This window comes from Oncorhynchus masou, chromosome 24 (assembly GCF_036934945.1).
Source record: "Oncorhynchus masou masou isolate Uvic2021 chromosome 24, UVic_Omas_1.1, whole genome shotgun sequence".
NCBI lineage: Eukaryota > Metazoa > Chordata > Actinopteri > Salmoniformes > Salmonidae > Oncorhynchus > Oncorhynchus masou.
In genome coordinates, this window is record NC_088235.1 from 92605001 (window position 1) to 92618862 (window position 13862).

Here is a 13862-nt window from a genome sequence, read left to right on the forward strand (position 1 = left end):
TACTTGGATGCTGCACTGACAGCCAATTGAAAATCATAGCACACACAGCAGATGAGTACCAAATTGGGCAATGCACATTCTTCCTTTAAAATCTTATGCACCCCGTTGTGCACCCCGTTGTGCACCCCAGTCATCACGGACGCATTATCAGTGCCAATACCCTGAAGATTCTCTTTTTTAAGGTTACACTTCTGAAGAAACTCAACTTCCGCCTTTGCTATTGATCTGGCATTGCCCCGCTCCAATTCAACCAGCCCGAGAAATATGGACACAATGGTTATTTCTTTAGCACTGAAATACAGAATCACCACACCCGGGTATTTCGAGACACTGACATCAATGGACTCATCCAAAAGGAGACTGAACTTCTCATCCCCCACATCTGATGTTACACTTTTCAGAAAATAAGGAGCCAGTACTCCCCTAATCATTTCTATGCACTTGGTGAATTTGGAAGTTTGTTGCTGCCACAGAATCTGAAAAGGCAGCTTTGCAAGCTGTACCTAAACAGTTGCATGCTAGCATGCTCTGCAGTGGCCATTGACATAGTAGCTTCTGCGCTTTTGCAGTTATCCACTTTCTTAACCAACTGCGGTAATGTAGACTGCGTTGTGGGGTTGTACGGTTTTGATTTATTTATATGTTTTGCTGTTGCACAATGTTTTTTGATGTCATACATTTTTGCAAGCATATCTGATTTGCAGTACGCACAGTGCCCGACAATCATCCCCAATTACTGGCTCCAGACACAATTTTAACTCAGGTACAGACTCCCACTCTTTTCTGTACAATTTTGATTGAGACATGTTAATTGATGTTGTAAGTTCTGTTCAAGATCAAACATTTGTGACCAACTACATTCATTGGGTTTGTCTCATTGAACGCATACTACTGCTGCTGCAGTCAGCCAACAATGATTTGCAATTTGCTGAAATTGCTGCTGGCCTGCTGTTGCCTGTACACGAGCTGAGTGCCTGCTGTTGCCTGTACACAAGCTGAGTGCCTGCTGTTGCCTGTACACGAGCTGAGGGCCTGCTGTTGCCTGTACACGAGCTGAGGGCCTGCTGTTGCCTGTACACGAGCTGAGTGCTGAGTGCCTGCTGTTGCCTGTACACGAGAGGGCCTGAGGGAGGGCCTGCTGTTGCCTGTACACTGAGCCTGAGGGAGGGCCTGCTGTTGCCTGTACACGAGCTGAGGGCCTGCTGTTGCCTGTACACGAGCTGAGTGCCTGCTGTTGCCTGTACACGAGCTGAGGGCCTGCTGTTGCCTGTACACGAGCTGAGGGCCTGCTGTTGCCTGTACACGAGCTGAGGGCCTGCTGTTGCCTGTACACGAGCTGAGGGCCTGCTGTTGTCTGTACACGAGCTGAGCGCCTGCTGCTGATGTCACTCACAATGCACTTTTGCAGCCAGGCACGTGTGTTGTGACTGAGTGTGTGACAGAGAAAATCTAATTTTAGTTGTCATTTAGAGGGAAATGCGTGCATTTGAGTCTGAGTCACTTTTCAAAAGTTGCTAAATGTTCCAAATACATTTTTAAAAGTGTCTAAATTTGTTGCTAGGTACTCTTTGAAATACGAAGTTGCCTGGGTTGTCTGAAAAGTTGCTAAATCTAGCAACAAAATTGCTAAGTTGGCATCACTGATAGGGATAGAGAGAGAGAGAGAGAGAGAGAGAGATATCTTAATGGGCTAACTGGACCAAACTTGGAGAGGTGTGTCTGTGTGAAATGGTAATGGGAATTGTCTAAGGATTTACAGGTTCCCAATCTCAATGTTCTACCATGCTGTTTGACTTGTGGTGTCTGGCCTTTTTCACTGTTGATCTGTGAATTCCTTTAAGAGACAAATAACTTGAAACCAAAAGTACTCCCTGTTCTCTCTGTCTCTAATACGAGCAGGTCTTGTAGAGGTAGAATACAGTACAGTCATGGGCCTGTAACACTTCACCACTGTGAATATCAGTGTAAAAGCTGTGAGTGTGTGTGTGTGCACATGCTTGGCATAGTTGATAGGGGGGGCAACGAGTGAAAGTGTGTGAGAGCGAGTGTGTGTGTGTGTGAGAGGGTAAGATAGTGTGAGTGTAAATGTGTGAATTCCTTTGCTACATTTAGCACACATTACTGGACATGACTTAGTAATGTCAATGGGACAATGTGGATAACCTTACCCTGCAAGAGAGGCGAGAGAGAGCAAAAGAGAAAGTGTGTTTAGGTTTCTCACCTTCTTCTTGGACTTGAAGACGTTACAACGGAAGATGTTACTCTGTCCGTCTCTGGCGATGTAGCTGAAGATCTTCAGGTCCTGGGAGTCATGAGACACATAGAAGATCCTACAGGACAGAAACAGAGGAAATAGATACACAACCAAAAGTAACCATAGAGGAGGGACACTCAGGGCTGAACAATAACTCAATCTGTTTGTGCAACTCAACCTTCACGCAAACATCTGATTAACGTGGATGACAGCTGACTAATTCAAAACAGAACTACTATGCCAAAAAGAAGTGTACTATATTGTTTGTATTGAGACTATAGGCCGCTTACATCATGGCATTTATTTGTTTTATTCAACAAAGCTCGCCCAGTCAAATAATGCCTTTCTCTGCTTTGGGGTTCCTATTAAACTCTGTGTAACACTGACCCGTAACGCTGTCGTGTAAACTACAATTCAAGCGGAAAATTGTTCTAATTGCTCTTTAAATGCTAGACGTCAATAAACTCAGAGGTAGGAGACATCACACACACACACATTATTACACAGGAACACACACACACACTCACACAAACACCCCTAAAAGACAAATCAGAGGTCAGCTACTGCGGTGAGAGAAAATAAACACAACCTTTAAGAATTGTGTGTGTGTGTGTCACGCCAGGGGCCTAGCTGACATCCAATGACCTCTTGGTGGCTGCAGTGCGTTATGTCCCTGCCTACTCTACACTATGAAGTTCTTCACACTTAGCTTCTCGCAAAAATACCCTCCCCTACACATACACGGCAGGGTGGCCTAGTGGTTAGGGGGCGACAGGGTATCCTAGTGGTTAGTGTTGGACTAGTAACCGAAAGGTTGCAAGATCGAATCCCTGAGCTGACAAGGTAAAAATATGTCGTTATGCCCCTGAACAAGGCAGTTAACCCACTGTGCCTGGGCTGTTATTGAAAGTAAGAATTTGTCTGGTTAAATAAAATACACTGAGTGTACAAAACATTAGGAACTAGAGGTCGAACGATTAATCATACTGGCCGATTAATTAGGGCCGTTTTCATAACAATCGGAAATCTGCATTTTTGGGCACTGATTTTCTGATTATTATATATATTTTTTATACCTTTTATTTAACTAGGCAAGTCAGTTAAGAACACATTCTTAATTTTAATGACTGCCTCGGAACTGTGGGTTAACTGCCTTGTTCAGGGGCAGAATGACAGATTTTCACCTTGTCAGCTCAGGGGTTCCAATCTTGCAACCGCAGTTAACTAGTCCAACGCTCTAATCATTGCACTCCACGAGTAGCCTGCCTATTACGCGAATGCAGTAGAAGCCAAGGTAAATTGCTAGCTAGCTAGCATTAAACTTATCTTATAAAAAACAATCAATCACTAACTAACTAACTACTAATCCAGTTTAGCAGGCAATACTAACCAGGTGTGTCATTTCTCTTGCGTTCATTGCACGCAGAGTCAGGGTATATGCAACAGTTTGGGCTGCCTGGCTCATTGCGAACTAATTTGCCAGAATTTTACGTAATTATGACATAACATTGAAGGTTGTGCAATGCAACAAGAATATTAAGACTTAGGGATGCCACCCATTAGATAAAATACCGAACGGTTCCATATTTCACTGAAATAATAAACGTTTTGTTTTCAAAATGATAGTTTCCGGATTTGATCATATTAATGACCAAAGGCTCGTATTTCTGTGTGTTATTATGTTATAATTAAGTCTGATTTGATAGAGCAGTCTGACTGAGCAGCAGCAGGCCCGTAATCATTCATTCAAACAACACTTTTGTGCGTTTTGCCAGCAGCTCTTTGCAAGCACAGCACTGTTTATGACTTCAAGCCTATCAGCCTAATGGCTGGTGTAACCAATGTGAAATGGCTAGCTAGTTAGCTGGGTGTGCGCTAATACTGTTTCAAACGTCACTCGCTTTTAGATTTGGAGTAGTTATTCCACGCGGCTTTTGTGGAGCGATGGGTAACGATGCTTCGAGTGTGGCTGTTGTCGATGTGTTCCTGGTTCGAGCCCAGGTAGGGGCGAGGAGGGGGACTGAAGCTATACTGTTTCACTGGCAATAATATAGTGCCTATAAGAACATCCAATAGTCAAAGGTATATGAAATACAAATGGTATAGAGAGAAATAGTCCTATAAATACTATATTAACTACAACCTAAAACCTCTTACCTTGGAATATTGAAGTCTCATGTTAAAAGGAACCACCAACTTTCACATGTTCTCATGTTCTGAGCAAGGAACTTAGCTTTTTAGCTTTTTTACATGGCACATATTTTACATGGCACACATTTTTACATGGCACATATTACTTTCTTCTCCAACACTATGTTTTTGCATTATTTAAACCAAATTGAACATGTTTCATTATTTATTTGAGGCTAAATTGATTTTATTGATGTTTTATATTAAGTTAAAATAAGTGTTAATTCAGTATTGTTGTAATTGTCATTATTACAGATCAAAGGAAAAAATAAAAATTGGACGATTAATCGGCATCGGCTTTTTTTGGTCATCCAATAATCGGTATCGGCGTTGAAAAATCATAAATCGGTCGACCTCTATTAGGAACACCTTCCAAATATTGACGTGGACCCCCTTCTGCCCTCAGAACAGCCTCAATTCATCGGGCATGGATTCTACAAGGTTTAGAAAGCGTTCCACAGAGATGTCGACCCCCATCCTTCCCACAGTTGTGTCAAGTTGGCTGGATGTCCTTTGGGTGGTGGACCATTGTTGTGTTTGAAAAACCCAGCAGCGTTGCAGTCCTTGACAAACTCAAACCGGTGCACCTGGCACCTAATACAATTCCCCGTTCAAAGGCACTTAAATCTTTTGTCATGCCCATTCACTCTCTGAATGGCACACATACACAATACATGTTAACTTTCTCAAGGCTTACAAATCTTTCTTTAACCTGTCTTCTCCCCTTCATCTACACTGACTGTGGTGGATTTAGCAAGTGACATCAATAAGGGATCATAACTTTCACCTGGATTCACCTGGTCAGTCTATGTCAGGGAAAGAGCAGGTGTTCCTAATGTTTTGTACACTCAGTGTATTACTGCAATTTAAAACTTGCGAACTTGTCACTTCTCGACCGCTATCTCCGGAGGTAGAGCACAACACTCTCCTGACAGTTGCTAAGCAGGACAGTGTAAACAGAATTGTCTTGTTGAGCCAACACTCTTTCAGTACATTTTGTTTTTAAATAGCAGAGTAATGTTTTTGAAACAGCTGAAATGTACATACATTTTCCTTATTTTTGAGACTTGATTTATTGAGTTTTTACCTGAAACTGTAGTAACAGCCTGTAACATTCTGAAATTGTCGCCGTAGCTTTAAATCTTGACAGTGATTTTTTGTTTTTGCTTCACTGCACTAAGCCACTGATGTCCAGGCAAGAAGCAACTCCCCTGGGAATGATCAACATTTTCAGTCGCAATTTGCTTTATATAACGACTTCCATCATTGTCTTGCATCAGATAGCGTGTCGATTTCTGCTTCGATTTCTCGCAAAGAGTAATGGGATAGACCAAAAGTAGTCCTGCTACAATAGGCTGCCATAACATAAAAAAATATTACCTTTTTATTTCTATTTAACCTTTATTTTAACAGGGAAGACATATTGAGACCTAGGTCTCATTTCCAAATAAGCCCTTGTATAATACAATATACACTGAACAAAAATGTAAATGTAACATGCAACAACTTCAATGATTTTACTGAGTAACAGTTCATATGAGGAAATCAGTCAATTTAAATAAATTCATTAGGCCCTAATCTATGGATTTCACATGACTGGGAATACATGTATGCATCTATTTGTCACAGATACTTTAAAAAAAGGGAGAGGCCACTCAGTACCTGGTGTGACCACCATTTGCCTCATGCAGTGTGAAATCCTGTTTCTGAGCTCTACGGACAATTCCTTCCACCTCATCGCTTGGTTTTTGCTCTGACATGCACTGTCAACTGTGGGACCTTATATAGACAGATGTGTGCCTAAATAATTTCCAATCAATTGAATTGACCTCAGGTGGACTCCAGTCAAGTTGTAGAAATTTCTCAAGGATGATTATGTCACATCCTGACCATAGTTTACTTTGTATGTTTCTATGTTTTGGTTGGTCAGGGTGTGATCTGAGTGGGCATTCTATGTTGGATGTCTTGTTTGTCTATTTCTATGTCTGGCCTGATATGGTTCTCAATCAGAGGCAGGTGTTAGTCATTGTCTCTGATTGGGAACCATATTTAGGTAGCCTGGGTTTCACTGTGTGTTTGTGGGTGATTGTTCCTGTCTCTGTGTTTTCACCAGATAGGACTGTTTAGGTTTTCACACATTTATTGTTTTGTTAGTTATTTCATGTCGAGTTCCTTTTATTAAAGAACATGAATAACCACCACGCTGCATTTTGGTCCGCTTCTCTTCCACCAGACGAAAGCCGTTACAGATTAATGGAAACAGGATGCATCTGAGCTTAATTTCGAGTCTCATACTTATGTCCGCATACTTATGTAAATAAGGTATAAAAATAACATTATTTCGCTTTGTCATAATGGGTTATTGTGTATAGATTGATGAGGAAAACAATTAATTGAATCCATTTTAGAACGTAACAAAATGTGGAAAAAGTCAAGGAGTCTGAATACTTTCACTCTATGGTGTCATTTCATGGGCTGTGAATAATACGGAGCGTTGCTGGCCTTTTACTCCAAACATTCCATTGGCACCCGAATCACATCATATGCTCTTACTGCATTACAGAAAACCCGCTAACCAAACAACAATGCAGGGCATGCTCACTGAATTAATGGGCAACTACACCATTAAAAAAAGAAGAAAAGTTTTAGATTTTTCCCAGACCTCAAAAGTCATCCCCTGATGTAGTGTAAGAATTGTTGTGAACACATAAAATGTAATTGTTGTTTTTCTACTCAAGTGTACAAAAAAATGGGTAAACCAGAAAACAATAGGGGAAATCCGAAACCTGGAAACTGAATTAGGAAAGAAAATAGAAGTAGGCAAAACATTGTCATTGATTTTAAAAGGCCCAACGTTTTTTTCTGTGCATGACTACACTTTAGAGTGTGTGTCATCCTGCAACACAGCATTTTGGGGGAAGTTGAGGTCAGGTCCAATATTGACTATGCACCCAAGAGGGAAAGAGGTTGGGCCATCCTAGAAATGTTTTAGTGAAATATAATATATAACATTTAGCAGACTTCCACAGTCATGCATGAATACATTTTTACGTAAGGGTGGTCCCGGGAATCAAACCCAATATCCTGGCATTGCAATGCTCTACCAAGATGAAGGACAGGGGTATAAATGATTTGTGAAGCGTCAACTTAATATGATTTATAAGGCCTTTATTAAGGGGTGCTTATGCAAGCCTTTATAAAGCACAGGTTTATGTCATATTTGACATACTGGGTTATGTCACATTTGACATGGTGGGTGGTTATATGTCACACAGTTATGTCACATTTCTGAACCCTTTATAAAGCATGACATACGTTATAGATAATTTGTAACACATAGTTTGTGCTTACTGGCTAGCTAGTGGCTACTGTGATATTTACGGTCAATTTGAGCAGTGGATCAAGAATGTTGTATTGCTAGCCACAATAAAAAGTAAGGCAAGGATGTAATGTGAAAAGTAGAAATCTCCTCAGACTCTCCTTCATCTCTCGTAGTGGGAATAGGGCCTATGCCTCACCATGCCCATGGTGATGAGAGTGTGACAAAGACAGGGAGGATACACACACACACACATTTTGAATTGTTTTAACAATTTTCTGGTTACTACATGATTACTTTTGTGTTATTTCATAGTTTTGATGTCTTCAATATTATTCTACAATGTAGAAAATAGTAAAGATAAAGATAAAAGCCTTGAATGAGTAGGTGTGTCCAAACTTTTGACCAGTACTGTATATTTCCACACTATGATGTTTGATTAATACTGTGCAATTGTGAAAAGGATGATAATGCCCTTTATTGTAAGAACAATTTGAAAGAAATTCATGAAATTTCAGCCTGTTTTGGTGGGATGGAGTTTTGGCTTGCCTTGAGACATCACCAGGTAGGTTATAAGTTAATGAAATTCTAGTGAAATTCTTGCTTGAGAAATTCCTCTTTGCTAAAGAGCAATTTGTTTCTTTCTGACCATATTAATTTACAAACAATCACAGCAACGTACTTAATTGTTACCCAGAATTGATTTGATATTAAGATTTAAACAGCTGCATTGGACCTTTAAAGAAAAAATTGTTAATTATCTGTCTTTTTCAGCTGATCTGATACACATCGATCACCCACCAAGACACTGGCTTTCATGTAGAGGTGGAGAGGGAGGAAAAAGTGCCTGCCCAGAAGCTTTAAGGAAGGTGGGTTAAGATTAAGATTTTAACTGCTGCCAGAAAATGTGAGCTCGCTGTTCTGAGAAATCTCCGGGATCAATTTAAACGACAGACAGATACAGGTACATCAACACCAAAGAACAGATATATCAACACTGTGCCAAACTCTGCCTCAAAAACCTCTACAGTCTACACACCAATTCCAACAGCAGCAGATGGATCTAGATTTAACATCTGTCACCAGACAAAGGAACACTAGATATGTCTATATAAACCATAGAAAGACACCAGCCTTACTGTGTGTGTGTGTGTGTGTGTTAGATAGGGATGCACTGGAGCCTGACAGGTAAATTAAAACTTGTGTCTCAGTGGGGGGTGTGTCAACAAGAGAGACGGAGGGAGAGATGGTGGGCGGGAAGAGGAGATGGACGGAGAGAGAACATTGGACAGGGTACTCCCCTGTCCACCTAATGAAAGCAGTCATTGCCTTCAACCCCCCCCCCCCCCTACACACCTTAAAAGCATTTAGTAATTAGTTCAAGGCCCTTTTAACTTTTGAAACCTTCTTCGCTCGACCCAGTGCTTCGTAGAGGATGAAAAAAAAACATAATTTGCTGAGGCAACATCACTTTTAATACACATACGCACGCACACGCACGCAGCCACCCACCCACACGCACAAATACAAAACACACACACCACTTTTAATACCGTGATAGCCCAGTAGGAGACAGGTTGATATAATGTCACAGTAATTTATGTGATGCGTTTTAGCTTGGCTTTGTTTACTCTGATTAATATCTGCTATGAAATGTGCTGCCGATATATCAGATGCTAAGAGGCGACAGCATTCTGTTATCATACACATACACACACACCCACGCATGCTCTGAAAGAAAGAAAGGAGAGAGAGCGAAAAACACAGTAAGTTAGTGACGACATTTGATCAAGAGTAGCATCAACGTAAAAAGAGGGGTTGGGGGGACACACACACTTTGCATATATGATAAACAGAGAGTAGCAGCAGCATAAAAAGAGGGGTTGGACACACACACACACACACACACACACACACACACAGAATGCAAATAGTCCGGGTAGCCATTTGATTACCTGTTCAGGAGTCTTATGGCTTGGGGGTAAAAACTGTTGTGAAGCCTTTTTGTCCTAGACTTGGCACTCCAGTACTGCTTGCCATGCAGTAGTAGAGAGAACAGTCTTTGACTGGGGTGGCTGGGGTCTTTGACACATTTTAGGGCCTTCCTCTGACAATGCCTGGTGTAGATGTCCTGGATGGCTGGCAGCTTAGCCCCAGTGATGTACTGGGCTGTACACACTACCCTCTGTAGTGCCTTGCGGTCAGAGGCCGAGCAATTGCCGTACCAGGCAGTGATGCAACTAGTCAGGATGCTCTCGATGTTGCAGCTGTAGAACCTTTTGAGGATCGCAGGACCCAGGACCAATACAGTTATATAGTCAAATATGGTACACCGCCCAGTCCTATGTTCTAAGATATTATTCCTCAGAGGAAAAGACCGGTAGCCTCGTTACTTTTATAGCCTTGTTACTGTATATAGCCTGTCTTTTTACTGTTGTTTTATTTCTTTACCTACCTATTGTTCACCTAATACCTTTTTTGCACTATTGGTTAGAGCCTGTAAGTAAGCATTTCACTGTAAGGTGAAATACCTGTTGTATTCGGCGCATGTGACAAGTAAACTTTGATTTGGTTTATTGATGCATGGACCGGTTTGGGTTTTAACTTTACCTTCTATAACGGTATTTTAAAGTTTGGTTTGTTAAATGTGATATGCCGTGTGTAACGTCCATTTTGATAGTTTACACCTACTTGAGTCATCCCTCTCCGCTCTCTCCATGCCGCTTTCCACAAAGACCTAGCCTCACCCCCGTCACTCAAGGAGCGAATTTGTTGTTGCTTGACCACTAGACCCTTGTGTTCAGTCTGCAGGGTCAATGCAGCACATGCAACAATGACAACAATGTTGTTTCCACTTTGCTTGTTAATATAAATTCACAAATGTTCTATAAATACACTGTTAGTTTGTGTTTCTTACATTGTTAACAGCTAGTTTGTCTTTTCTTCAAGTTCTTTAAATCGTGTTAGCCACTAATGCTAATCTCTATTTAGCTGGCTAGCTGACATTTTCATTTGTTGTGATGTCAAACACTGTATCCAAAGTGGCCACTATTTCTTATCATTTAACTATAGAATTAAAATAAACATTCTATTTCCATGATTCCAACAGTTCACCCAAGTGTTTTGATCTAAATCACAATTGTGACGTTTGATTAAAAATAAGGCCTACGTGGTAGTGTGGAAATTATCTTAAATGAGTGCAGAAAATGCAGGAAATTATTTTTGATTGAAGTTGAATTGAACAATATAAAACAATCTGAATGAAGAAAGCCCTGAATTAAATCATTTAGAATGTATGTGTTGCCACCCTAGGGTGACACACGACTCATGAAGTAAAACTTAAAACTTGTATTACTCAATAACATCAAATACAGTCAAATACCATCATGCCGTAAATAAATAGAAAAATACAGTGATATATTTTGGCTATTTCGCCCAGTCCTACAACAACATCATAAAAGATGAGTGTGAACTAAAGTTGAAGACTATTGTTTTAGCTTTGTTTCCGTCTCTTTTGTCCCCTGTGAAGATAAGAGGTGAAAGTACATAAGTATGTGGAGTACATCTGGCCATGGAGTCCAAGTGTCAGCCCAAAATCTGACGCCATACGCTGTCAGTGGAGCGTAAGCGGAAACTATATATTATCGATTGATTGTACGTTGGCTAATAGGACTGATGGTAAAGGTAGATTACCCTCACGGACAAGGCAACCGGACCGCCGTCAACGATACCTCCGTCTTTTCCTCATGCGAATGACGAGGATGTGGGCCTAGTCGGGTGTCTGGAGTAAATCCTTCCTGTCCGACTCGAAGAAGAAGCAGAATTCCTCCAGTACGGGGTGAGTAATCGCTGCCCTAATATCAAGAAGCTCTTTTCGGTCATAAGACAGTGGCAGAAACAAAATGTACAAAATCAGTTACAAATAGCGGCAAAAAAAATACACAATAGCACGATTGGTTACGAGACCGTAAAATGGCGGCCATCTCCATCGGCGCTATTATTGAGCATAGAACCGGCGTAATAGGATTCAATTATAGTCCTGTATTGATGCTTTGCCTGTTTGATGGCTCGTCTGACGTTATAGAGGGATTTCCTATAAGCGTCCGGATTAGTTTACCACTCCGCGAAAGCGGTAGCTCTAGCCTTTAGCTCATTGCGGCTGTTGCCTGTAATTCATGGCTTCTGGTAGAGGTATGTACATACGTATGGTCACTGTGGGGACGATGTCGTCAATGCATTTATAATGAAGCCGGTGACTGATGTTGTAAACTCCTCAAATTATAGGATGAATCCCGGAACATATTCCCAATCTGTGCTAGCAAAACAGTCCTGTAGCTTAGCATCTGCTTCATCAGACCACTTCTGCATTGAGCGCGTCACTGGTACTTCCTGTTAGAGTTTTGGCTTGTAAGCAGGAGGATAGAGTTATGGTCTGATTTGACAAAGGGAGGCCGTGGGAGAGCCTTGTATGCATTTCTGTGTGTGGATTAAAGGTGATCTAGAATTGGCGCCTGTAGTTGTACAGGTGACATGTTGGTAAAAATGAGGTAAAACAAATCTCAGTTTCCCTGCATTAAAATCATCGGCCACAAGAAACGCTGCCTCTGAATGTGCATTTTCTTGTTTGCTTATGGCCCTATGCAGTTTGTTTATTGTGGTCTTAGTGGCAGCATTGTATTGTGATGGTAAATAGACTGCTACGAAAAATATAGATAAAAACGCTCTTGGTAAATAGAATACTTCTTGACAAGCTGCAGACCATACTACCTCAGGGGAGCAAAAATTTGAGACTTCCTTAATATTAGAGATCGTGCACAAGCTGTTGTTAAGAGACACACCCCTTCCCCGTCGTTTTACCAGAGTCTACAGTCCGGTCTTGACGATGCTTGGAAAAACCAGCAAGATGTATATTCATGTCCTTGTTCAGTCACGACTCTGAGAAACATAGGATATTACAGTTTTTCAAGTCTCGTTGATAGGCTAGTCTCAAAGAGAGCTCCTCCAGTTTGTTCTTCAGTGATAGCACGTTTGCCAATAGAACAGAGGGCAATGGCGGTCTATTTGCTCGCCGATGTAGTCTTGTCAGGGTGCCGGCTCGCCTGCGTGTCTTTCGCAGACGCTTTCCCACTTGAGTCCCGGGTATTAGGGCATGGTCCGAAGTAAGCAGAACATCCAGAGCTGCCATCTCATTGAAGTAGACATTTTTAATCCAAATCGAGGTTAGTGATCACTGTTTAATGTCCAGAAGCTGTTTTTGGTCATAAGAAATGATGGCAGAGACATTATGTACAAAAAGTTAAGTTAAGATAAGCGTAAAAAACACAAAATAGCTGAATTGGTCAGGAGCCCATAAGACGGCTGCTATCCACTGCAGCGTCATCTCAGCAGCCACTTCTTTTGAACTTCAGTAGCTACTTAGAATCTGTATTAGCCCTGTTAATTAGTGATAGCTAGTCACAGTGATGCACAAACTAGGCCCATTTGAAAGATCTCCTGTCCGCATTTACATGCCAAATTCAGTAGCTTGAAAATCCCCTCAGATCAGTAGCCTAACCAGAAGAATAAAACCTGTTCCAGACCCTGAAGTTGTGGGTAATAAGCTAAACCAACGGTAAGCAACCTTCTCCATTTGGAGTGCCAATTTATCTGACCATTTCTACCAATCTGCGTGCCAGTTATGATTTTCAAATGCACATTTCTGGAACAGTTTCATTTCATTTATAATAGTCTTTGCATCTCAAAATCATTGGTTAATCTACATTCTATCTAAATGAAAATTATACAAATATAAAAGTAACATTTTATTGCCATTGTCAACTATGTAAAAAAACTGCATACATTAAACCAACACATAAAGCATTGCCACCTGCAGGTAGAAAATATCCAGAGAAAAATAAATATCCTATGAATCACATTGGCTACAACAAACTTAAACATTGTATAAAATATTCTGAGCCAGTGAGCTTGGGACAGACACAGCTGCAGGCTATTAGTTAGGGATAAGAAGTAATCAGGTATTTTATGATGTTTCCCCTGGATCAGAACATTACATTTTCCCCTTTCATACCAAGTGGTTATTAAAAGGGAGAAAGCTTGAAA

General features: G+C 41.0%; 1 protein-coding gene across 1 annotated transcript in view; it reads right to left on the reverse strand.

Moving 5' to 3' along the window:
- LOC135513039 (carboxyl-terminal PDZ ligand of neuronal nitric oxide synthase protein-like) overlaps positions 1 to 13862 on the reverse strand; it is a 186801-nt gene that overhangs the window by 68113 nt on the left and 104826 nt on the right. Inside the window, exon 5 of the mRNA XM_064935692.1 lies at positions 2222 to 2330. Within this exon, the coding sequence (XP_064791764.1) occupies positions 2222 to 2330 (109 nt within the window). The remainder of the gene's footprint in view (positions 1 to 2221; positions 2331 to 13862) is intronic.